Genomic DNA, 26,816 nt, shown 5'->3' with positions numbered 1-26,816 from the left:
TCTGCCTCAAGGGGAATATTTTAAGAAGGATATAATCAAAGACTCTTCAGTCATTTATGAAAAGAACACATTTCCACTTTATAAAAAGTTCTAAAGACATTTTTTTAAACAGAGCTCTGTCCAAAAGATCTGAAGTTTGGCATCTGAATTGTAGTGTGGAAGAGTTCTTGATGAGGGCTGGGGCCTTCACTCAACTGGAAAACGGTCTGTCTTAAGAACATTTATACAAGGCATCCTGGACTGCACAGTAGATGTGAAAGTACACACTTATGCACACGTGCTTCCAGGAGTGTCCCCCCAAGACTAAAGAGCATAGCCAGAGAAGGCCCTTTCCAGTGAAGGCAGCATGAATGGCAGAGAATCTAGGGAAAAATATTGTGCAAAAGTGGTAGTTGTCAGGCTTTTCTCAGTTCTTGTCTCTTAAACTGTCTTCTGCCTCCCCTACCTGTGACCAATACAGTTTAAAAGCAATGCAATGGACCAGCAAAGGAAAGCTTGTTGCTCTTTTTGACTATTTTTTTAAGCAGCAAGAAGGCACAGACGTTTTTTCTTTCCTTACATTTTCTGCACAAGGAATGTCAGGGTTATCAGAGCTTGTTTCCTTCAAGAACTGGGGACTGGATCCTGCTGTTTTTCTCGCTGCCTGGTGTAAATAAAAATGGAGGACATTAGATGGGGGGAAAGCTGATGCATACTGACAGCTAATCACCTCTCTGTTCCCAATCAGACTTGATTCTAAAGTCATTTTCAGCTCCCAATATACTCGGCAGGTATGTTTGAATTTTTAAAAGAGGGAGCCGAAGTGTTTGTTAGTAATTTGAATAAAATAGGGTTTAATAAAACAAGAGCTTTGTACAGTCTTAATACAAATGTTTCCCCTATTTAAAATACCATTCTTTTGTGACACCCATCAGACACTGACAGACCTATCTGAGGGACAGGTGCAGAAAAATATAATGTGACCTATTAAATTAAGTTTAATGGGGGACAACAAATAAAGCCAACTTAAAGCATGTGCCACATGCATCCCCATACAGAGCCCAGAGGTAACTTTAGAATGATTACATATTTTGCTATTGCTTGCATAATTTCCCCTTCTTCCCCTACATATAATTTTTTTCTCCTGTGCTTATTCTACACTGATTTCACACAGGGCCCCCAACAGCTAAAGCTGGTCTTGACAACAAAAACCATAATTCCTCAATCATGACTGTATGGCTATTGCATGGTATCACTATGGGTCAGAATTAAAGTTTTGTTAGGCATCTTACCTGTGCATTTCCACACTTCCACATGCTTGAATTCTTTTTGAGTGTAAACTTTCTCTCTAGCTGGGACCAGGAACAATGGCCTCAGACTTCAACAGAGGAAATTTAGGCTGGAGATTAGGAAGAACTGTCTGACTGTGAAGGTGGTCAAGCATTGGCACAGGCTGCCTAAAGAAGTTACGTAATCTCCATCCCTGGATATTTTCAAGAGCAGGTTAGACAGATACTTGGCTGGCTACAAGGATGTTCCTGCCTTGAGCAGAGAGCTAGACTAGATGACTTCCTGAGGTCCCCTTCAGCCCTATTTTCCTAAGATCCTTTATTCCAAATTTCCAGGTTTCATAATTTTTGGTTTTGAGATTATGACAGCACCCAGTAATGTTTATGTCTCTCGCAGTCTTGATTCCAGTTTATCACAGCTTTTCCCAGGAGATTTATACCTTATCATATGAGAAATCCATCCTACATGGTCACAAAACTAAAGACTGTGGACTGTAGTTATTGCCAGGCTCTCCCAGCAGTGAAGAACTCCCTGACATAGCAAGAGAGCTCCATGTGCTGGAAGGTACCTGTTGTCCCTGCTCTTTCACGAGACTTGAAACTGGTTGTTGTGACTCAGTGGGATCGCACTAGTCTATGAGAATTTGTGGCTTAAGTGTCAAAGAAATATATAGATTCATCATCTGATCTGGGCAGCTTCTGCTGACAAGCGGTGGAGCTCCCACCACAAGTTTCAGGGGCTCCCCTTGAAGGGAAGATGTAAGTTGCAAAGCTCCAGCCCTGTTCAAAGTATGAAACTCTCTTGAGGGCTCAACAACCATCATCCCTTCTGCTGAATAATGAAGACAAAAGGGCAGAATTGAGGATACCTCATCAAATTAATTCTGCTATTTTCTTTTTAATTTGAATGTGAAATTGCATGGCCATAATACCACACACAACGGTTTGGGCATTTAAATGCCTCATGTCAAAGGAGCATTAGAGTGTGTTTGCCAAGTCAGTGACTCTCCTTGGCTCTTGCAGACAGAGAAAGGCGGGGGGAGGGGTACAACGCAGAGCAGAGATGAGCATTGTTACTTTGAAACTTTAATTCTTTTGTTTTTGCAATTCCAGAAAGATGACAGGGCTTTAAACCATCTCACTTTAACCCTGGAATTTCAAATGTTTATACACTAGAAAGTACAGTTGATATGTTTGTCTAATCACCTCCAAGAGAGTGAATGCTAAGCACCAGAGCCAGTCTAAAAGCCTTAATGTCCCAGCGACAGGAGGCCATGTGCGCTCTGCATAGTTGTGGGGTGATATAAGAGCCTTTTTTACCAGGTCCTTGTCATCACTCTGTCCACTACATTTGAAAGGACAATGCCCAGTGCATTAAAAACAGCCTCAAACAAACACCATTCTGCTTGAGATTACAGCAGAGACAGGATCATGAAACAACATGGATAGACCCAGATAGGGGTGAAAGCAGGAAAGATAAGGCTGGCATTCCCTTCCCCCCCGACTCAACACAGACTTCTGATATCAATTGAAAGATGCTGCACATTCCAGCCACGCTGTAGACTGTACTGTGCCTATGACTGACATCCCTCAGATGCACAGCTTTAGCACATTTCTGTTTTGATAGATGCCTTTTAAAATCCAGCCCAGCTGTTCTGTGCATTAGGAGATGGTCTCCTGGGTGGTAGTGCACAAGGATTCAACAGGGTTCCCTCAAAGTTCAAGACAGCAGGTGTGTTGAAGTCAGATAATTTGCTCTCTGTCTTGGTCTGTTACACAGGTCTCTAGACAGAGCACATTTCATAAGGATCACAATTGTCACCCCTTAACACCTGCTCTGTAAAGTCATCCTCTTGCACCAGAGGCAACCTTACAGGGTGTATACCTTTTGAGGCATTCAAACTACAGACATTTGCTCTGGAGGTACATTTTGGAGTAACATCCGGCCCCTGCCTTCAAAACCTTCCTAGACCCCTTGCATTACTGCAAAAATAAGAGGAACCATCAGAAAAGTTCAAGTGTCCTGACATGGGTAGGACTGACTAACCTAGGACAAATGTTGTGTGCTGCATGAGACTTGCTTTCAGTTGCTGAGTATACCTGACTGCAGCAGCTTCCCAGCTTCCCAGATACGTCAATTGTTATGGGGGTTTTTTGTGATGGGTGAGCCTTTGAATGACTGACATTTATTGCCAAGGGAGGAGGCCCAACTGCCAGGTGTGTGTAGATATTTGAAAACCCTAGAAGGACAAGGAGGAGTATGTTTGACCCTGATAGCAGCTAAAAATGCCCCTTTCACAAAGTTGGGCAGCACCCTGTCTTTCTTTTGAGATTACACAATTTAAAGCAGCCTCTGGCCCACAGACAGATAGACTTAGAAAGAGACACACACTCCTTTGCTGATAGGGACAAAAGAAGTTCTGCAAAAGGGATCTAGAACTGGCAGGATGGGTTGGTGTGGAAGAAAGAGATGGGCAACTACCTTTGTATCCTTCTGTATGCAAGATGGGTTACATTATGGGCTTCTAGGCTGAAAGTTTCTTCCCCTCTATTCAGCACTGGTCAGGTCACATCTAGAATACTGTGTCCAGTTTTGCACTCCCCACTACAGAAAGGATGTGGACAAATTGGAGAGAGTGCAGCAGAGGGCAATGAAAATGGTTCAGGGGTTGGGGCACATGACTTATGAGGAGAGGCTAAGGGAACTGGGCTTATTTAGTTTAGAAAACAGAAGACTGAGAGAGGATTTAATGGCAGGCTTCAACTACCTGAAGGTTGGTTTCAAAGACGATGGAGCTGACTGTTGTCAGTGATGACAGATCAAGGAGCAATGGTCTCAGGTTGAAACACGAGAAGTTTAGGTTAGATATTAGGAAAAACTTTCTCATTAGGAGGGTAGTTAAACACTGGAGCAGACTGCCCAGAGAGGTTGTGGAATCTCCATCCTTTAAGACCCGGCTAGACAAAGCTTTAGCTGGGATGTTTTAGTTGAGGACAGTCCTTCTTTGAGCAGGGGGCTGGACTAGATGACTTCCTGAGGTCCCTTCCAACCCTAACTTTCTATGATTCTATGAGTGTAAGGTGAGTTACCTGGTAACATCAGTTGACTCTCTTCCTGACACAATGATTTTGGCAGATGAGCACAAGCTCAATAAGTGCTGTAGGAGTCTAGTGAGAGATAGCAGAGGCAGTGGCTTAACAAGTTGCCCCATATGCACGGTAGGGTCTTCATGTGTTTTCTCACATATTCTAGTATAACACACTGCAGGAGAGAAGACAATAAGCTTTATCTAGTGAGATATGAGGTACAGGTCAGCGAATGAAGGAGTGTGTCAGTGAGAAGCTGCACATTGCTGTGCTTGGAGCAGAGACAGGTGTAAGTTCTTCCCTAGCCCTTCCTACTTCCCCATTTGTCACCTTGTTATCAGAGAGAGAAGCTGCATGATACACACTTGAAGTGAGACTAAGCAGATCACAAGTGCAACAGCAATATTCCTTCCATTATCCACCTTCCTGCTTGCAGCCTTCCCAAGGACTCCCCTGATAGCTTTTCTTTTTCAGCGCTTTACTTATCAGTAGAAACCAGGGGTCAAGAGCTCTTGCCTTTTGACTGTGAGACACTGTCCTGAGGAGTTTTCTGGGAGTCCCAAAGAGTTGTAACATGCAGTCAGGGGCATGGATTCAGGACATGCAGTTGAAGTATTTCTTCCCACTCTTTGCACTTTGAGCTGGCGAAGAATGGGTTGGGGCTGACCAGCCTGAAGACACCAGGTCTTTGTTTATCTACAACAAGGAGCCAAATAAATAGTGGCAGACTCCCTTGGTCACCCATCGGTCCTGAGAGAACCACCTCAAAAGTAGATTCCTCTGCTGAGGCTACAAGCAGTGCCCTGAGTGCCTTCAAGACTGTGATCTAGACATCTGTCCAGTGCAAATAATGGTGAGACCCATCAATCTCATTGCCCACAGGCCAGTAATCCCTCTAAGAGAACCACTGCTCTTTGGTGATGAACAACAAACTTGTTTATATTTAGAGACATTATATGACCTCCAAAGATTCCCATAAAGCCCTTTCCTCCGAATCTTCTTGTCTGTGCCAAGAGCTACTTCCAAGTCTCCTTTGGAAAGACAGTGGCTAGTTTTCATAAATGACTGTCTTGTGTCCCAGCTGCTGTATTGGAAGTGTCCATCTGCTGCTGGCAAGACTCAAAATGCTGTTTAGGCTGCTTGCATGTAGGAAAACTCTGCCACTCTGCCATACATAATTGAATATACATTACTCTGCTGATGTAAGCATCCTGGCACCAGAGAGAAGGCCACACTGCTTCTAGGAAGACAGAGTCAATAGTACAGATATATCAGAGTTCAATCCCAGATCAGAGTGGTACTGGAAAGGTGGCCATGAAAAAGATATCCTGCATGTTTAAGGACTTCTTTCCTTTTCCAGGCACGTAACTACATGGAGGGCAGGGTAAATTTGTACCTTATAGACTAAACAAAGTGTGTATGTGCATGTGTATATGTGTACACAAACATATATATAGAGCACAAGCTTCCACGAATTGAAGCACACTTCATCAGATGCATGTTCAGATTGCCTATGGTCCTAAATACCTCACACTCTCGGGGCTACAGAATATTCCACCTATTAAGTGTGTAAGTGAACTTAAGTACCTAAGTGCAACTCTGTTCCACCTAGCTCAAATACCTGAAAAACAATGCAAAACATGGGTAGGTAGATTCTCCTCCTCCTCATTCTTGCTGCTTTTTTTAAGACCTGGTGTTAAGGCTAAGATAACAGTGTATCACAAAAATAGAAGCATTAATTTTTTTTCAGGAACTCAGACAGGGTGGAATAGAATTGCATTTATGCATTTAAGTGCATTTAGATGCCTAATAGGGGAAACAGGATCAGGTACTGACTGTCTTACCATGATGCACCTTTAATTTACACTCCGTCTTGAAGTGGAAGAGTAACTCCTACATTGCCTGTCCCAGCCCCTGAAAACCCCCATTTTCCCCTTTCACTGCCTCAGTTAGAGACCTTGAAGCACACCATTGCACTTAACAGCCAGTACAAATGCTTCTGTGTGCTGTCATCGCAGTTGTGTTAGGCCAGGAGAGGGAGCCACATACTAGCAAGCTGCCTCCATCACTCCCCCATCTGGACCGTTGGAAGATAGTAGTCTGTATCTTATCATCTCTGGAGGGTTGGAATAGCATGTTTGAAAAGCTCCTGATTTTCCAGATTCCGATCCCTGCAGCCAGCTCTGGATATATGAATAAGAAGCAGATAAACAGAAATTGGAAATAAAATCAGTTTGAAGGGCAACGACTCAAATGTGTCAATGCCCTTCTATGGTACATGCTAGTGGTTCTCAACCTTTTCAGAGTCAAAGCACCCTTCACACCTTTTTTTCAATTTGAACATATCCCCAGTTGTGAACCACTGTTGTGTTGCGTCAGCTTATCTCAGTGGTTCGCAATCAGGGTGCTGCCATATGTTTCTGCCTAAAGCAAGCAGGATTAGGGGCATAACTAATATGTTTCATGCCGTGGACAAATGTCTCCTGTAAACCTGGGGGGCAGGGGTATGACTAGTGGGGAGGAGAATCATCTTACCTGCCCTGGATGTCCCTGCACGCAGCTCCTCCAGCGAGGAGGTACAAAGGGTTGCTCCAGCCCAGCCTGACCCCTCTGGACAAGCAGTGTTAATGATCCGCACCTGGAGCATACACTCTTGCCACAGCCCGTCCCATTCTGACCCTGCATGCTCCTCCTGGAAACATGGGAGGGGTGTGGGACAGTCCTACCTGCCTCTGTTTCTGGGATGAGTGTAGGAGTCAGACTAAGAAGGGCTGCAGGAAGGGTGTAGGCAGTTCCACCTAGCTGTGGTGCTACCTGCACAGCAGCACCCCTGGAAGGGTGTCACAGTCCCTCACTTGAGAACCACTGACATAGACTGTAAACACAAGTAGATTCCAGTGGCACAGGTTTCACCACTCTCAACAGTGCCCTCTGATCCTCATCTCAGCCTGGCCCACAATATAAACCCACTGTTCCCACTGCAGAAGCTTTCATCTCTGCAGTTCTGGTGTAGCCCACCTGTACTTCCTCCCTTCCAGACTCTCATCTCAGATCAGCTTTCAACTGCAGTTCTAAGCAGTTTGAAGTAATGCCCAGATCTGTTCCTAGACCCTTACAGCAGCCCATGAAACAGGCATGTATGTACCTCAATCTGGCATGAGCTTCTAGGGGTTGGCTTTGGGCACCCCTATGAGGCAATTGCATGTAAAAACCGGGTTCTGTATCCAAATGGCTGAACTCAGCAAAGCCATTCCAGGGAATGTCCCTATGCAAGATTATATGCAATATATGTACAGCTCAAGATTATCCAAAACATGGTCTTGACCTGAGATGCAATTATTCATTGCATTGACCATCCTCCCTTGCTTTGGCCATCACTCTTGCTACCTAGCTATACCTCCTGTGCCCCATGACAGTCATGGGCATGCTTTTTTGTGGAGGTGTTTGGGAAAGCAAGTGAGATATTTTGGGAGACATGTGCTGCACGCAACTGCTAACACTTTCTGCATATGCATCGTTGACACTTTGCTGTTGTTTGTTTTTTTTAAGGAACCCAGGTGAGCTTCTCTAAATCATCTGATGCCTTTGCCTTTGAAGAGGATAGTAGCAATGATGACTTGTCCCCCGAGCAGGCCAGAGGTGAAGAATCCCAAGGCTCCACAGAGTCAGCAACAGGCACTAAAAACTCAGAGCCAATTTCCTCTGCTACATCAGGAACAACTCAGGTAAACAAAGAAAGTAGCAGTGGCAGGCCTGAGCTCACATGTTATGAGCCAGCTTGGAGAAACTTATTCTCTCTGCCCAATGGGAACATTTGAGCATGTGATGAACGTAGTATCCCAAGCACTCTGACTTCATGGATACATTGTGCCAGGAAGCAAGGGCATTTATTCTCTTGGTCAGGCAAAGCTGAGCACCCAGGAAAGTTGTTTTGGGATTACTGTGTGGCTGCTGTAGCCTCTTTCCAGCACCTAGTAGATACAAATGCTAGCTGTCTATACTTACACACACACACACACACACACACACACACACACATGCACGCATGCATGCACACGCACACGCATACACGCACACGCACACACACATGCAGTCACAGCGCCAAGATAGCTTCCCCCACCTCCCCAAGCTGGCACGTGGCAGAACTTGGAGATCCCATGGCAGGGGGGCAGAGCAGGGCAGCAGTAGTCCTGGCCTGGATTGTGTGGTTCTCATTGGGTGCAGTTTGCCCCTGATGCAGGTGCACGTGTAAATGTGTGCCCAAGAGTGCTTTAATGAGCCTGAATTTTCTGCTCAGAAAATTCAGGCACATTAATTGCAGATGTAGACACACCTACTTTGATGGTAGTTTTGAGAGCTTGAAGCTATCAGCTTTTCTTCTTGGAAACTGTAGGAAGGAGAAGAAATAAGAGAAAGCACAAGGAAAGGCCTTCCAGGCACCAAGAAAAATGAGGGGCCTAGTGAATGGATGGAAGCAGGCATAGAGCAGATTAGAAACTCAGCTACAGGGCAAGGCTCTTTTTTTAATCAAAATAGCATCTCTGTGAATGTAAGAGTCAGCTGCCAGCAGCTGCCTCCGGAGTTATAGCTCCTGGATCCTAGTGCATCTCTTGTTACTGGCAGAAATTGTGTACATGGCTTTGGGAGAAGCAATCTCTTTCACCAGTCCTTAGTGAGTTAATTTTTGCTGCCTTTGGTCAGTAAATGAATTCCTTTGAATGCAATAAACAATGTGAGAGTAGGTGAAGGTAAGCTATTCCAGGAGATTCAGAGCATTGCTGTCCTCCAACAGGTGCTGAGCACCTGATAAAGGAACCTGGCAACTTCAGTAGACACATGGTAACTCCAGAGCAGAGGGGATGTCAGTTCCATGGGCCTTACCTGACATCCCAGGAACCATGTCCTGGCAGGGACTGAGACAGCTGGGGGCCTAGACTTAGATTCTTGCAAAAACAAACATGTACAATCCCTTTAAAACTGCTGGTGAAACAGTGGTTAGTATGATAGCCTGGAGCAAGACCCATTCCAGGGGCCAGATTCTGTTTCATCTGTTATGTGCACAAGAGGGCTTAGGCACCTACGTGTGATTCTTTACAACCCTGTTCAAGACATGAAAATCTATGGATGCAGCTACTTTTGTATCTGAATCTGGTCCTAAATGCACAGGCTATCACAACAGGGTGATCAGCCTCCAGTGGTCACAGAGAGCAAAGGGGTGTCCTGTAAAAGATCGCAAGCAATAGTTAACCTGGAAGTGACAGATTCTTGGCTTATATGACCCTCTATACTTCCATGCCTTTGTTACACAATGTACTTGGCACCAGGGGCTTCAATTTTCCAAGTACTTATGGCAAGTAGCCATATGATTGTCTATTTGGTTTGTCTAATTGTACTGGACTGATAAAATGCTTTCAGTCTCAGTTATATAAACCGAAGCAGGGACATTTGAACCTACAGATGGGAAGATTTGCTGTGCCTTGAACTTAGAAATCACTTTGCTCTGAATAAGACTCTAAAAATATCTGCATATATGGCCCATGCAAACTGCCAGAGCAGGCTGCCCTCCTGACCCAGGCATAGATCAGGGTCTTTGATGGGAACAAGATTTTCTTCCATTTTTCTGGCATTTTCTATTGGATGGAGTTTTTGCCAAATGGGCTTTGGCTGTGCTCTGCTTAAGTGTCGGCAAATGGTCCGCAGGAGCAGAGTCCCTCAGTTCCTGTGGCATAGGCTTTGCTGATGGCAGCGCAGCATGTTAGCTACTCAGCCCTGTTAACCTTATTCTCATTTGTATGTTGGAAAAACAAGCCCTGGCACAGGCTAGCACATGTGCAAGCTGAGGCTACCTGGGGGTGAGAACAGGGTTAGACATGGGCTGGAGGGTTCTCAGGCCCCAGCGTGCCATAGTCATAAGGCAGGATGAGTGGGATATAGGTAGAGAATCGGGAGTACCTGAAGAGATAATGCAGTCAGGATAGAGTGCTCAAATGAGGAGCTCTGCAGCAAGACGTGGTGCCAAGCCTGACCCTGGTACAAAGTAAGAGAATTTAATATCAGATCAGCAGTGGTCTCAGTGCAGGATCAAGGTCCCTGCTTCACCATGCCTACTCCTTACACTCCCCGGCTTGAGAAGCTATTGCTGAAGCCCAGTCAGCCTCCTGCTCTTCTTGTGGACTTTGGAGCCTGAGGCAGGCAACCAAAGCATGTTCAAGGAGAGTAATCTCTGCTTCCCACAGAAATGCTATGTTATTCATGCATGGAAGGTGGTAGAATCATGCACAGTTAGGGGTGCTATGGTCCATGATGGGATTGCAAAGTATGGGTTTCCTTATGCTGTCTATATTCCTTGGGGGTTACATGCTACCTACTAATGGTAATTGACTCTTAGTTACAGGTTCATACCCATGGCTCTGAAAACAACGTGACTGATTTGACTTCAGTGCAAAGTAGCCAATGTGAAAGCCCAAAGCAGGTGAATAACCAACTTCCAGTGCCCACGGCAGTAAAGGTAATGTACCCTCTTCATCACCTTACCAAGAAAGTCCTAAGAAAGATAACATGAGGAGTGGAGTTTTGCTGGTTAAAGTTCATCTACATTTTCTTATTTTATATTAAAATTAGGTTTAACCCACAAAAATAAAGCCCACCCAGAGTTGTGTAAAGACAGACATAGCTGTTAGGATGTGCTGCTATCTACTGGAGGACAAGGACCTTGTTAATATTTACTTCACCTCCCTGGTTAAAATTCTTCTCCCAGGTCACCATGGCAGATAATGACCCAAATATTCTGCTTTGTTTTCATTCATGGTCCTCCCAGGGGTGGAGTCTATTTGTCCTCTCATACGTGCAAGGGAAATTTGAGCCTCATATTGTTGACTTATCTTTTCTCCCAGCTGTTTGTCCAGTGAAGAGCCAAAAAACAGTTCTCTTTAAAGCAACCAAAATCCTTGTCTTACCTCACTCACTCACACCTATTAGCTCAATTCAGTGCTCTAAGTGAAGAAGCTATCTATCCAGCCTCACTACGCTGCAGCTTTTCAAGCATTAGGAATGGAGCCTTCCAATGTAATTGAATTGAAACCTCTCTGCAACCTGAGTTTTAATGCACTGAATACTCTGATAAACAATTCCACTTAACCCAGAGTTAAACATTGCATGCCCTTGCTGGCAGGGAATTTTGGGGGAAGGTTCTGAGTGGCTCGGGATTATTTATACAAACTATTTCTGAGCCTGGATGAAAACAAGCTAAACAGAGGCTTAACTAACAAGTAGCAGTGATTCTAATGACAGGATAATGCAGAGAATTTCAAAGATGGCACCTTGCAGGCTGGAAGTGCTGTGTAGCCTTGTGTGAGATTCATGATGCTCTTGCTTTTATGAAGTACGGAGTTCTCCTGCATTCCCAGGGGTGTAGTAGTCATTGGTCTTTACAACTGGGGTGATGATAATGATATTTTTTTTCTGAGAAGGCCCTGCAGACTAATTTCTAGTTGCATAGGCCTCCTCAGAAAAAAGGCAGAACCCTTTTCGGAGCAGAACACTGTTCTACTTTTCCTACCAAAATGGCAGTTTTCTAGCCACACCACTGTCATTTTTTAAACTTGCACACAGTTTGAAATCCTGCTTTCTGTGCAACATGGACACATAATTACTGAAATGTTGGCGTGGAATGACAGAGGCCCTCCCATGTTTTAGACCTAATCATTAGTGGTTAGGCACTTTGCCAGGATGTGGAAGACCTGTTTTTTAGGCTTTTTTGTGCCAAGGGAATTTGAATCCGTGTCTCTCCAATTTTCCAACACTGTGCTCTAATCACTATACAACAGGCTAGGCATCCAGGCACCACTCCTGTGCTTCTTTTGAAACAGAACCATTGCACATTGCATTTAATAGTCATATAAAAATGGAGAGAAGAGAGAAAGGACATGTCTACCCCACTGAAAAAAAGTTGTTCAGACTAGAAATCAAGGTCTGCTTCTTTCTAGGACAGCAGCTATCTCACTGAACCTCATATACTCTGGCTTGTCCTTTTCTATGTGGACCCATGTATCTCCCTGTTGGCAGTGTAGAGGTCCAGATTCAAAAGGAGGACTGGAGGGAGACTGCATGACATCTAATCTGTAGCCTTGCAGTTAGAGCACTGAGCTAGTGTGCAATCTTCTTTGCGTGCTAAGTACCTCAGTGGATGCTTATGTGCCTACATTGGACATAGAATAGAACCACAAACTATGCATAAATGTAAAAACTGTTGGTTATGCAGTTGCAAACTGCCATTTGGGCCTGTAAAGTGCAACAGAAATCTGCCCTAGAGCGGTGCTGCCTGGGGCTCTGCTGAAGGAATACGCAAAACCTTACCCTGGGACACCACATGGCTGTCTACTTGCTTAGCAGCCCTGGGCATAGTGAGGACCATGATATTCACTGTTCAGAGTGGTTACTGGTTCCTAGCTTGCTTCTTGGTGCTTCACTCTCAATGAACCTTCCCCTTCCAGCAGCCTCCTCTCTCCTTTGTTCACCAGGACTCCCAACCTCTTCATTTGAGGAGCTACTTTTTCCTGTTCTGTGTTTGGTTTAGTTGTCCCATCTAGAGTTAATCCCTTCAGGACAGGAAATGAGCTAATCTACCCTACTACTGGATTACTAGCTGGATTCCTCCCGTGCACTGACCCAGTAGCCACAATCAATGAACTCTCACTTACAGGTCTGAGAGTTGAGTATCTGTGGGTTGGGCTGAGGATAGGGTTGCATCTATTTTGGCCTGAAGGAAACCCAACTGTGTGGACCTTTGGGGCTTGTATAAAGCCTATCTGTTCAAACCAAGGGGACATATCTTAGCTTTGGTAGCTGAGGGTCCCCTCATTTTATATTGATTTTAATTATCTAGGCAACAATACATGGGGATTTTCTATTGGAGGCATTAAAATCAAACCAGCAAAATCTCGAAGTCCAGAGCAGCCCCAATATGTGCAGTTCTCTAGATTCTGATCATCAGACTTTACCACATTGACTACTGGCTAAAAGGGTAGGTGTTACACATTAGGATTACAGATGCAAGACAAAAGAGACTCTTGGGCAAAAGACTCCCCTTGAACTCTCTCTGTAACTCTAGTATGACTGGAATTAAGTGCATCACATATGCAGGTTCAGGGTTTGGTCTGGCAACAACCAGGAGGAATGGACCAATAGGCCCCCACCATTAGGATCACATATTTTTATCCCCTGATCGGTGACTGTGAGGGGACAGGATGTGCCCACCTCTTGTTTACATGACTAAAATTTAGAGATAAGAATGACTTCATCTTCACCAGCCTGTAGCTCAGGGGTTAATTTCTCAGCTAATCCCTGTCCTTCTCTCTCTACAACACACAGTCAAAGTCCTCTGGTGATAGCAAGAACCGCCACAAAAAGCCCAAGGATACCAAGCCAAAAGTGAAGAAGCTGAAGTATCACCAGTACATCCCACCTGATCAGAAAGCTGAGAAATCTCCTCCTCCCATGGACTCAGCCTATGCCAGACTCCTCCAGCAGCAGCAGCTCTTTCTACAGCTGCAAATCCTCAGCCAACAGCAGCAGCAACAGCACTTCAGCTATCAAGGAATCCACCAAGCACAGCTTAAGTGAGTCAGCAGTGTCTGCTCATTATTCTGAGGGTCCCAGAGTTGCTTCTCTGACCACCTAAGTTTTCCGTGCAGTTTCCACGTTTATGCCTATGTGCCTGTTTGTACCAGCTCTCGGCTCTGTGTGGGAGACTTGCAAATGTAGCCCCATCACAACCTTATTCATGTTCCTATTGGCCAGTCATCCCTCATTTCTGAGAATCCATGAAATTAACTTGAAGGCTCAGGGCAAGCGTAGTGGCTTCTTAACCTGGCAGGGGAAATACCATGTATCTGTGTCCAAAAAGGCAGTTTTCCTGAACTGCTTCACAGGAGAACTGTTCTTCTGGCATGGTTCAGTACCCGCTGAGGTGCAGTGGCTTTAAGCCCAGTTTATGGAAATGGGAGTCTCCTCCCTTGCTTGCTCTGAGGGCCTTATGGCTGAGGGCAAGCAAAACTCGGGGGCATCCAAACCCCAAGCTTCCGGGCTTGGACCTGCACGTAGGATGCCTGCCAAAGGTTTTGGAAGCATCTGAAGCCCCAGGTGCAGGTGGAGGATGTTTGCCGGTAGTAGGGCCACTTACAGTTCTGCGCTCTTGGATTTGGAATTAGTTTTGGCTAATTTGGACTTGGATACAAAATAAAAAAGAAAATAATAATGTTGACTGCTAAACATCCTCAATCCAACCTCTCCAGCTTCACTGTACAGGCAAAAATGGGGTAAAGTTCTGTGGGCTCCTGCTGAGATCTTTGCTGGAGCTGTCCCATGTCCTTTTCTTGGGTCTCCAATATTCTTTACAATCCCCTTCTCAATTGGGTGCATAATCTCCTGGGGCCTGTAACCCCTTCAGACATACCTTTAAGCAATAAGAGAAATCTCCAATGTAGCCACTAAGCCATGTTGTCACTCTGGAGGGGCTCTCCTCTGGCTACCCAAGTTGCTAGCAGTAAATATGGCACTGAGTGCTGTTACCAAAACTGGGCATTCTTACAATAAATATATCCACTGTCATTTCAGGCATTCAAGTGAACAAATGGTCAAAAGTTCAAACTCGTCATCAACTCCTGTGAACAATACCCCTCTTTCTTCAGTGAAAACTACTTTTTCAGGACAGAGCTGTGTGTCTTCTATGAAACCAGGCCCTCTGCCTTCTAACCTGGATGATCTGAAGGTGAGTGTTAACCTCCTGTCCTTTTTTACCTAGTAACAGAATGCCTTTGAATCAAAATGTTTTGAATTCTCTTGGAGTTGAGGGGATGCTGTAGCCATGATGATTGAGGAAAAGTGTGAGAGGCAAGGATTTCTGTAGATGATACCTTTTACTGAAAAAAAAATGTATAGTTGGGAGGGACATAGACAAGCCTTTAGGCACCATGCTGCCTTCTTCAGGACTCTGAGAAGAAAGCAGACACAGCAGAGCTAAATAGCTAATAGAACAAGGCCTATGCAAAACTCCAGGCTGCCTTTGTGCAGTAAACACTTTCACCAAACCCTGGGCCCAGCTGTAGGCATAACGATGGCTCCCCAATATGCCAATCTCTTCATGAGCTATCTGGAGAATAATTTTTTTGAAAGTGTACCACCAAACCTGCATTACATATATATTTTCTTCATCTGAACTGAACACCTGGACTTGCTTATTGACTTCTACCACAGATTCAACAACTACCACCCTTCAATCAAATTCTCTCTGGAATATTTCTATGCTAACATAACTTTCTTGATACCATGATCTATATCCAAGATGGCACCCTATGAATACAAAAAAATTATGGACCACCACACTTACATCCATAAAAACAGTGATCATCCAAAACACATCAAAAAAGCTCTAATTACAGTCAGGTCCTCAGGTACCACCACATCTACTCTGAGGAAAATACTCATGATAGCTACTTTGCCAAACTGAAAACTACCTTTACCCAGCAAGGACACTCCAACAGAGAAGTAGACTGTATCTTTGAGAGAGTCACCCAAATACTTCACAGCAATGTGTTACCATACAAGAAGAAAACTCCGACTAACTGCAGCCCCCTGCTTGTCACCTACCTTCTCACATCTAACCCCATAAGAAAGATCATCAATTACAGCCTATACTTGAAAATGACCAGACCTTGACAGAAGTATTTCCAGCTAGTTCTACCCAAGCTACGCTACTAACTGGACTCAAGCTCACTGGATAGATCTATTAATACCACATTTACTCAAGTATAAGACAACCCTGAATATAAGACGCCCCCCAAATAATTAGATCCTATATATGAAAAATGTATAAATTTGTTATCATTTTCCAGTTATAGAATCTAATTAGTGGAAATTTGCCTCAAATGTGTCCCCCTCCCACTGCTAAAGCAGAGAAAATAAATCTGGAGGATCAGGTAGCCCTCTTGCCCTCTGCCCCCAGACCTTCTTCCCTCTTCAGCCTCTTCCCCCTCTCCTTAATTTCAGACCCTATTCTCCCTGAGCACAGGGAAGTTAACAGCAAACTACACGTTCATTAATGCACCATAATTACAGCACACTAAGTTTAGTACCTCTAATAACAGGTACTAACTTAACATGCCATAATTGGCTCTATTGCGTATTACCATAGATGAATACTTTTTATGTGATGTTTAACACCCATTGGACTAAAGATACTGTGCATTAGCACAGATGAATGCTTTTTTGTGATGCTTAATGCCTAGTACAGTAATCTACTGCACATTAGTGCATTACCATGGGTTTTGCCAGCCACACTAATGTACAACAGAATTAATGCAATGGGCATCAAGTGCCTCATGTAGACACGCCTACTGATCTTGAAATAAACATACCAGTGGTAATTTGCATATAGTATCCAGAGACTTAGATCACTCAGAATTGATATATTTTACCTTTGCTTAAAAGTGTGCTTATGGAATACCTGTGCTAAAATTTGTAGCAGCTTCAAAAAAGATAAAAAGATAAAATGCATCAATTCAGGGCTCATATATATGTGCCAAAAAGTGTGTTTATGGAATACCTATACCAAAGGTTGAAAAAACTTTTTATTTTGTTTTATATATATATATGAGGTTATATATATCTACACGCCAAGTATCGCTCCACAAAGAGAACCATAGCCTGTTATAGAAACTGTGCCCGTGCAGCCCACACACCCATGCAAAGGCCTGCTGGCCACCCAGACCCATTACAATATCCACACCGCATTCTATATCCACAAACAAACTCTGGTCTCTCAAACCAGGCAACCCCTACCTGCTTGCAGGGTCACATACTCAGTTCGCCTGTCATTCATGTGACTGTCGCTCCAGCTCCCACTGGAGGACCCGCTACTGCTGTCGGTGTTGCCATCCTCAGTTCCATTTGTCTCTTGCTCTTCCTCACTGTCATCACCCTCTTCCCCACTAGGGGGAAGTTAGAAGATCCTGTGCCACATGTCTTTGTGCATGATATTAAACCAGAACCAGAACTAGATTTAGCCTAGAGATCATTTGGCTGGGCCCCTGCAGAGTCAACAGCGTTTAAAATCATGGTGACTCCACAGCTCAGCACTGCTCACTCAGTTCGTATGTGTACCCCAGATACCCTCCCCAAAGGATCCTTGTGCTAATTAACACCACACTCAGGACTGGAACTGGGTGTTTTTGTCATTAGTCCTGGGATCCTCCAAAAATTTATACACAGATGAGGCACAGGCCAACCTGATCCAACTCCACTTCATGGAAAGTAGGCCCACACTAATCATATGCAATAGGCTGAGAGAGGGAGTGACATAGGGATTCTGGGTGAATGGTTAAAAAAAGATAGACTAATATATATGTTATTTAAGTAGGTTGTACCGACTCATTTTTGTAATAGGTTCTTATCAACATGTTTGTCCAATATGGACAATATGTTTTATAGCCATGGTCAATATTAACTGAATTTATTCAGGTTCATAGTTGGTTTCCATTATTGAGCACGTACTGCTTTTTGCATCAAAGTATTTCGTAAGTTTTTCTTACATGCAATTATGAGTTAAGGAGCTTTTTTCCCAGTATGCTGATGATGGGGGAGGGGATTTATCAAGTAAATATGGTATCTATTAAATAGAACAGTTATAGATATTTCTTCTGACACCTTTAAATCAATGATGGTGGATGCTGTGTTACTACCCAGCATGTCCACAGGTGGCAGATACTGGAATGACCTTCAGGGAGGTTATCTGTGAAATAAGCAGGGGTAATGCTGACAAATAAGCAGTCACAAACCAAGCAGTGGCATCACCACCAAGATAAGGTTGGGGCAGCAGATGGCAATGCTCTTCTTCCTGGAAAGCCACATATATCCTCTGACAGCACTATAACATGGCGAGTACAGGTCGCCACTATAATAACCCTGTCCAGCCCTCAGCCATGGTTCTACAAGTCCTTAACAGCAGAGCAGGTGGAAGAAGATGTTAGAATCTCAACAGCTGTGAAGGCAGATGAAGGCTGCAGTGGAACAAGATCTCCACTTGTCTTGGCCTCTTTGCCATTGGATCAAGGTCCCATGTGGAAGCTGATGTGTAGCAGTTTCTCCATGATAAAAGAACTCACACACAAGCATCTTCCATGAAAACAGCTTTAGCATATATTTCAAGCTCTTCAGCAACCAGTTAGTGATGACAGGAGTAGGATTTTGAGGCCTGGAAGCTCCTAGTCATGAACTGGCATGAAGGCAGTAGTTACAAGAAGGTTGTCTAGTCCAACATCAGTTTCACTGAACTGGTCACATCATCCAGATATCTGACTCCAGATTCATGAAGCAAGTTTTATTTTCCTAGCTCAGTCAAGGCATATGCTGAAGAGGAGGGCAGAGAAAGTGCTTCAAGGATGTTTTCAAGGCCAATTTGAAAAAAAGCAACATCAACTCATGAGAGAGTATTGTGCAGGATCGCCCCAAATGGAGGAAGAATCTGCTGCAAGGATCTTAGTACTTTGAAACCTCATGATGACAACAGGAGACAGAAAAGCAGGAGCAGCAGAAACAGCATGTTGCACACTGAACCAAGAATCCAGAGCCACCCACTCCCCATGGAAACACTTGTGTGAGTTGCAGTAGAACCTGTCAATCCCAGATTGACCTGTAATCCACCTGCAGACCCATGGATAAAACAACTGCAGAAGACAATCATCCTCGACTGCAAGGGATTGCCAGTGGTGATGGATGCCAGGGAGAGTAATGAACAGCAGATCACTCCAGCTGTACCCTGTTCAGTGCTCTTCCTCTAAAGCATCCACTCCTGCCACTGTCAAACACAGGATACTGTGCTAGATGGACCATTAATCTGACCTAGTGGGGCGCTTCTTATGTTCTTATGCCACCACTTTAAGGGCAATTAAGGAGAAGCATCCAGTGGTACTGGGCTTTCATACAGTCCCCTAACCTTGCCCAACTCATCATCAGAAGTGAACTCTTATGATCAACAGGCTTTTAATAGGACCCAATCCTGCCTTAACAATAGGTGCAAAACCTGTCAGGTCATTTCTATTGCCACAGTGATCAACACCTTCCACAATGGAAACAACCGAATTCACAAATGCTGCATATGTCTATCCCAGAATGTGGTATACCTCATCCAGTGCACCAAATGCCAGCATGGAAACTATGTGGGCAACACCAGACAGAAATATGCACCAGAAAGAACGATCATGGAATAAAGATAAAGGACAGAGATACTAGAACACAGGTAGGAGAACATTTTCTACAGAAAAACATCATTCTCTTTCTGGTCTCTCAGTTCTCCTGCTCAAATTTACAAAACATCTTAAGAGACAACCCTGAGAACAGAAGTACATTAGCACTTAAGACACTAAGAACCAGGTAATTAACACAGACATTAACGTAATGGTCCATTATAATTTACCTAATCCCAGACAATCTCTTGAAACTCTATAGGTGGTAACAGCTCTCTGGAACCTGTCTTGCTCTTCCAATTATTGGATTATCCTTTCCACTACATTACTCTTGTCTCTTTACCTGATAGTATGTGTTACATCCTACTGCTATTTACAAATGGAGTTTTACACGGTTCTATCTCCTGTTTAGCTCTGCTTTGTCTGCTTTTTTCTTGGGGTGTGGACAGATGTAATGTTTAGTACATTCTAAAGACATTTTAAACACAAGAGTCTAGATATACATGCCACTTAAGACCAGCTTAAAATTCCTGGAATGTATCAAAGAGTACAGGGAAAATCAAGTACTTTTTTGAGCCAGTCCTCCATGAGCTGGTTCAAAGTTATGTGCAAACACGGAGTATAGTGTCTAGTCAGTCCTTCAGGGATCCCAAACTTCACTTCTCATGCCCCCCACCCCATCCCCACACCCTCTACCAAAACTATTCAGGGTAATGAGCTACTCTAGAATGCAGCCAGGACTCTACTGTTCAAACACCTCTTACCTACATAGACCACAGCCTGCAGGGGTGGGGAAGTGGAAAGCCTCCATTTCAGTTTCACTGTCCTTCTACAGACACTAGGCAGCAACATCCTTGGGTCATATGGGAGATGGGGGTGGTGAAAACAAAGGTGTTGCCAGGTAATGGGGAATTGAGTGGCCCCTGCTTATGGTTCCCAGGGGGCCTGGTGCTTAAGGAACACCCCACTCCATGATCTTCATGGCTTTTCAAACCCTGCCATGGAGATCCTGGGGGGATTCTGGAGCAGTCAGGCCCACATAAGCAGGACGCCCCTCAGGACCCCAAACACCTGGAAGCCCCTCTATGCCCACTGCCCACCCCAAATGAGTCTGGGACACTAGAGCACAAGGTCCTTAGCAGGAAGGTGGCATTGACAACATGGCTTTCCAGGGCAGGGGTGGAAAATCTGAGAACATCTTGTGGGAGCCCCAGAGCACACTGCTCACTAGGAAACACAAGCAGGGGGGGCACTCAGCCCCAAGAGCACTTGGAAACCAGGAGCACTCTCATCTCCACTCCAAATGAGCCTGAGATCCCACTGAGTGGGATTCATTTCCTGTCAGGGGGCCCAAGCTGCCTACCCCTCACTTACACACACTTCAGGGTCATACCACTTAGACATTGGTAAAGTATAATGATGGTCTTTCTTAAACTGAATCAGTATTTTTAACTCAATTTTTATGAGAGCAGAAATTACAATTGTAGGTCATGATATATTGTTCTTTCTTGGTGCCCAGCCAATCTGAGTCTTCCTCCCCATCTAGGAGAATCCTAGGGAAAGGCAAGGCACTGATCCCTAGAAGGCGTTCTGGTCTGGGTACTCTACCACCCCTCGTGGGATTTTGGCAGCACTGCAAACCCTAAAACCTGACCATTTTACTTAAACCCTTGGCAATGTACATGTGGACACCTCGAACCAGGGACAATTGTAAACCAGTTCCTAATAGATGACACTTTTGAAACTGTTCAAATGTTATACAGGTTTCCCTCGATTTATGAGAATTTGATTTATGCGAATTCACTCTTATGCTATGGCCCTTTTCATACCTGAAATTCATTATCTGTGAGGTAAATTCGCTGTTATGCGATTGGCATAGGTGAGCTCCCCACAGCCCAAGCAGGTAAGTCTGTGAGTTCGTGAGGGGAGAGGAAAGGGCCATGAGCGGAGGGGCGGAGAAAAGGCCATGGGGCTCGGGCCCCACACCGCAGCCTCTGCTGCAGCTGCTCTGGGAGTGGCGGATGCCAGCGGCTTGCGGCCGATGCCAGTGGCTTGCAGCTGCTCGGCTGTGCTGTGCCCCAAACCCCCTGGGGCTCTGCTTCCCCTGGGACACTGTGCCCCAAACCCCCCAGCATGGCATAGCCCAGTGGCTGTAAGCAGGAGGCATCCACCACTCCCAGGGCTGCAGCAGGGGCGGGCAGCAGCTTGCAGCGAGACAAAAGCAGGCTGGGGCTGGCAGTGGCACCGGGCTCTTCCTGGCACTTGGGGTGGGCCACAGCAATGGGAGGAGAGCTGCTGCCACCATAAAATTTGCCATAGCCCCCCCGCAACCTGCCCTCCCAGCACCACTGCTGAGTGCCGGGAAGACCCTGGTGCCACCACCAGCCCCAGCCTGCAGTGGCTGCTGCGTGCACACATCGTGGTCCAGGCCGGGGAGCGGTGGATGCCACCTGCTTGCAGCTGCTGGGCTGCACTGAATCGGGGGTTCGGGGCACAGTGCAGCCCAGTGGCTGCAGGCTGCTGACGTCAGCTACTTCCAGGGCTGCTGCAGCAGGGGCTGCAGTGAGTGGGGAGAAGTGGAGCAGTGGGGTGAATGGGGAAAAGTGGGGTGATTGGGACTGCCACCCACCCGGAGTGCCACAAAGAGCCTGGTGCTGCCCTGGTGCAACCCTGGGAGCAGCAGACGCTGCCTGCTGGCAGGCACTGGGCTGAGCCGTGCCCCTCTCCCTGCCCCTTCCCTAGCCCCAGCCTCCCTCCCTCCCTCACCACCATGGAAACACATCCCTATCTGTTTCATTGTAAAGTAGGTTCACTTTATGTGAATACGATTTACGTGCCATTCCCTGGGAATGTATCTACCATATAAATCAAGGGAAACCTGTATCTGTCTGCACTTTCAGAGACCTGAGGAAAGGTATATGGTACCTGAAACCTTATCTAGATCCCCTGTAGCTCTTCAGTTGATTCAATAATGATATCACTCACAAAAATACTTGCCTTTTGAAGTCTCTTAAGTATCCTAGGGTAGCATATCAATGATAGAACTGAAAATATGGACTTCAGAGCAAGTGAAGAGAGTATAAAATTACAGGGGCTGGTATGGTTCACAGAGCCCTCTGCTTTGGATCATGAAAGCAGTAACAAAGTGATAATAAAAATCATGCTTTTGCCCCCTAATTGCCTTTAAACTAGTGAGTTTAAATCCTGTTAGTAGTGTAGCTGAATTAGCACCGAGCTCAATAAGGCAGCTAAGCACTCAAGTACTTCCCCAGATTCTTGAGTGGTTGTTGGTGCCTGTACTGTTCTGTCTACATTGTTAGCATTATCTAAGCCAGCTAATTTAAGGCTATTTCTGGTATATGACACAAGCTACACTCATAGCAGTGCAGAAGTGTAGGCAGACCCTAGATTCTGTGGCTCAGATTTCTAAATGACTCATAAATCTGTTTTACAGCATAGTCACTGCAAGGAACAAAGGCCCACATTGGCATAATGGAATTCACAGCTCACACATTTACCCTGCTCCCATCCCTCCTGCTTTTCCTGTGGCAAGTTAAAGGGTTTTTGAAGTTTTGGACATTATGCCTGGTAGTTGAGCATGAGGGTAGTTCCTGAAGTTTTTAAGAATGGGTCAAACACTTGCCTAGGATGGTTTTTAGACAGGGATAAGCCCTCCTTGAGCAGGGGGGTGGACTAGGATTAAATGACTTCTGGAGGTGTCTTCCAGCCCTACTTTTCTATGATTCTATCATTTTACATTCCTTTTAGACTTTGTTACTTTAAACTCAGGCATGATTAAGGTCCCAGGCCAGTCTTTTTCAGAAGAAGGGATATACGAAAAATGTTTCCAAGTATGGTGCTTGAAATACCAGGCCACAGGTTAGGCACTATGCAGTTGCCCTGCCAAGTGTTTCTTTTGAAGCTGAGCCACTGCACATTGCATTTACTAACTGTTCGATAAAATGGATGGAAAATAGCAGGAAAGCTCCTGCCCCACTGGGGTTTTAGCCTGGACTTTTTTTTTCCAAAGGCCCATCACTTCCAGAGCAGCAGAACTCATTTATTGAGCCATACACCCTCTGGCGTGCTTACTTCTTCCTCTCCCCACATACCTCCTTCTTTTGACTTCCCAGGAAGCCAGCCTCAAAAGGATAGCATTTAACACCTGCTAGTCATGGGTTTTTGTGACATTCATTCACTCAGGTCAGGCAATTATGGAACCACTTACCTTCCCAGCCAGAACACAGCCCACTAAATATGCGCAGTAACTGAGTGGATGTTTCTGCATCTACGCTGCATGAGGGTAGGATCACAAACTCTGTATAAGTGCCTACAGCGGCAGTTAAACATCTTAAAAGTGCCATTTGAGCATGTAAATTGAAATAGGATCTTCACTAGCCTGTTAGCTTGTAAACGGTAGTAGCACACTCACCAGAATCAAGAGTTGGGCCAGCTGCTGGAGATAGGCATCAAACCACACTTGTGTTGCATGAGTACTATGAGCATAACTCTTCTAGGAGCATTGCTGCCCAAGTTACTTGTTCATGGCACGGTGTCTCTCCACATACAGTGGCCATGGTTACTGAGGAAGGAAATCCGTTATTTCTGCTAGGACAAGATATGGCTGTTAGGGTGGACAGCTGGGCTGTGTATAGAGGTTCTGGACAACGAGCATGGAAGGCCCATAAAGTAGAAAACAGGAAAACCACCAAGTGATTTCCCCATGGTGATGAGAACATATGTCAAAGTGAATGTAACTGAGTGGCTGGCTCTTTTTCTAGGTGTCAGAACTGAGGCAGCAGCTCAGAATAAGAGGTCTCCCTGTATCTGGCACGAAAACAGCACTAATGGAGCGTCTGAGACCCTTTCAGGAAAGCAGTGGCAGCACAGTGCCAAACTTCAGTGAAATAACAACTGTCACCTTTCCAGTCACCCCAACAAACACCCTGTCAAGCTACCAGTCACAGTCATCAGCCAGCATGTTATCCAATGGCTTCTATCACTTCGGGAGCACCAGCTCTACCCCACCTATCTCCCCAGCATCTTCTGACCTCTCTGTTAGTGGCTCTTTGCCAGACACATTCAACGATGGACCAATGTCTTCTCCACAGTTTGGTCTTCAACCATCTCCTGTGCATGGCAGTACTGAGGAAAGCCTCATGAGCAGCATGAATGGAGGGAGCATCCAGCTGGAGCTAGAAGGGCTTGATACAGAAAAAGACAAAATGCTGGTGGAAAAGCAGAAAGTCATTAATGAACTTACGTGGAAGCTACAACAAGAGCAGAGGCAGGTGGAAGAGCTGCGGATGCAACTCCAGAAGCGGAAAAGAACCAGTGGCCTTGAGGAGAAGCATTCCCCACCACAGCATTTCTTTGCAGGTCCCATCAAGCAAGAAAATGCGGTAGCTAGTTGTCCATTTGCATCAAAACAAACTGCCTTGATTGACCAAGCCAGTCAGTCAAATAAATTAAGTGACTGTGGCGTGCCGCAGCTGCCTCACATTGTAAATAGTCATTGCATGGAGTCAGCAGGTCAGAGTGCCATCACATCCTCCACATTCCTCAGCCCACAGTGCTCTCCCCAGCACTCTCCACTTGGGGCTGCAAAGAGCCCAAAACATATCAGCCTGCCACCATCACCAAATAGCCATTCCCTTCTCTCAGTTTCCCCTGGCTCTCAGGGCGAAGGTCGCAGTGTCTCCCCACAAGCCAGCAGTTGTCTCCACACAGCTCCGGTAAGTGTAGGATGCCCTAACAACCAATCTCGTCTCTATAGAAAGGTTATTTATTTGTATTCATGGTTATCTTAGGGATTGCTTATGCAGATTTCTCTGACCTTGGGATGAGGCTGAGATCAGGCTTTGGTATGACTGTTTCTGTCACAAGAGTTATGCAATGCACGTACATTACCCTCCCAATGGTTATGCAGTGCAATCATGGTAAGGTCCATACTAAATTAAGAGTAGGGGGAACAGTCGCAGTACCCATTATATTTTAGCCCTGCAGCAGTGTGGTTAAGACACTTAACAAGGAAGCAAGTGATTCATTCAGGTTCAAGCCCCACCTTGCTTAAAACAGGTTTGAAGCTCTGTTTCTCTGACCCTCCCTCTTCCTAGTTTTCCAGATGTCTGGCAGGCAGATTTCTATTACCCTTTGTGTGCCATAGCAATTTTCTAGTTGCGTAAGAGCTCCTATTTCATAGCTAGCGATTCTGTTACCCAATATTACCTGTGCAGTGTAAATGCATAAGCACATACCCATATACTGAGCATGCTGAGTAGGCTATGCACTGGCCAGATACACCCAGAGCCAGATTCTGTTCTACCAGGTGTATAAGTGGACTTAGGTGTCTGATTGCAGTTCTATTCCACCCTGCTCAAGTTTCTGTGTGATGGGACCCTGAGTGACTTTTTTGCAATAACTTGGTCTTATGGGTCGATGATAGTGTTACAAAAGTAGCTGCATTAATGGATTTTCAGGATGTGAACAGGGTGGAATAAAGTTGCAATGAGGTAACTAAGTCATAGTTTCATAGTAGGAGGGACCTGAACAAATCATCTAGCCTGACTCCCTGCCACAGGCAGGAATGAATGGTGGGTTCACAAGACCCCAGACAGGTGATCACCTAGCCTATTTTTTAATTTACCCAAGGTAGGAGTGAGGACCACTTCCCTAGGAAGTTGGTTCCAAATTCTGGCCACCCTAACTGTAAAATATTGCCTCCTGATCTCTAACCTAAACCTGTTCTCCATCAGCTTATTACCATTGTTCCTCATCACCCCAGGTGGTGCTGGGGAGAAAAGAGCTCTGCCTATTTGCTGTTGATCCCCCCTGATGAGCTTGTAGGCAGCCACCAGGTCCCCCCTCAGCCTCCTCTTGCTGAGGCTGAACAGGTTCAGTCTCTCACCAAGCGGGTGGCCGTCCTCTGAACTTTCTCCAGGCTGGCCACATCCTTTTTAAAGTGCGGCGCCCAGTACTGGACACAGTACTCCAACTGCGGCCTGACTAAAGTCGCATAGAGGGGGAGTATCACCTCTCTGGACCAGCTTGAGATGCACCTTTAGATGCATGACAAGGTATGGCTGGGCTTGCTGGCTGTGGTCTGACATTGGTGGCTCATGTTCATCTTGGAGTCAATAATGACTCCAAGATCCCTTTCCACCTCTGTGCTTTCAAGAGGGGAACCCCCCAGCCTGTATGTATGCTGTGGATTCCTTCTCCC

At 45.3% G+C, this 26,816-nt stretch overlaps 1 protein-coding gene across 24 annotated transcripts in view; it reads left to right on the top strand.

Annotated features, from left to right (window-relative positions):
• Positions 1-26,816, top strand: part of MYOCD (myocardin) — a 94,176-nt gene that overhangs the window by 56,449 nt on the left and 10,911 nt on the right. For 19 of the 24 annotated variants that reach the window (XM_025202154.1, XM_025202156.1, XM_025202155.1 and 16 more), the window contains 5 exons: positions 7,905-8,080; positions 10,744-10,863; positions 13,725-13,972; positions 14,970-15,123; positions 24,376-25,329. In XM_025202154.1, coding sequence (XP_025057939.1) covers positions 7,905-8,080; positions 10,744-10,863; positions 13,725-13,972; positions 14,970-15,123; positions 24,376-25,329 — 1,652 coding nt within the window. The remainder of the gene's footprint in view (positions 1-7,904; positions 8,081-10,743; positions 10,864-13,724; positions 13,973-14,969; positions 15,124-24,375; positions 25,330-26,816) is intronic. The other 5 variants (XM_025202174.1, XM_025202173.1, XM_025202172.1 and 2 more) reach the window with 2 other exon arrangements.

This window comes from Alligator sinensis, unplaced genomic scaffold (assembly GCF_000455745.1).
Source record: "Alligator sinensis unplaced genomic scaffold, ASM45574v1 scaffold77_2, whole genome shotgun sequence".
Classification (NCBI taxonomy): domain Eukaryota; kingdom Metazoa; phylum Chordata; order Crocodylia; family Alligatoridae; genus Alligator; species Alligator sinensis.
The sequence above is the reverse complement of the archived record's forward strand: the minus strand, read 5'-3'. Positions and strand labels throughout refer to the sequence as shown.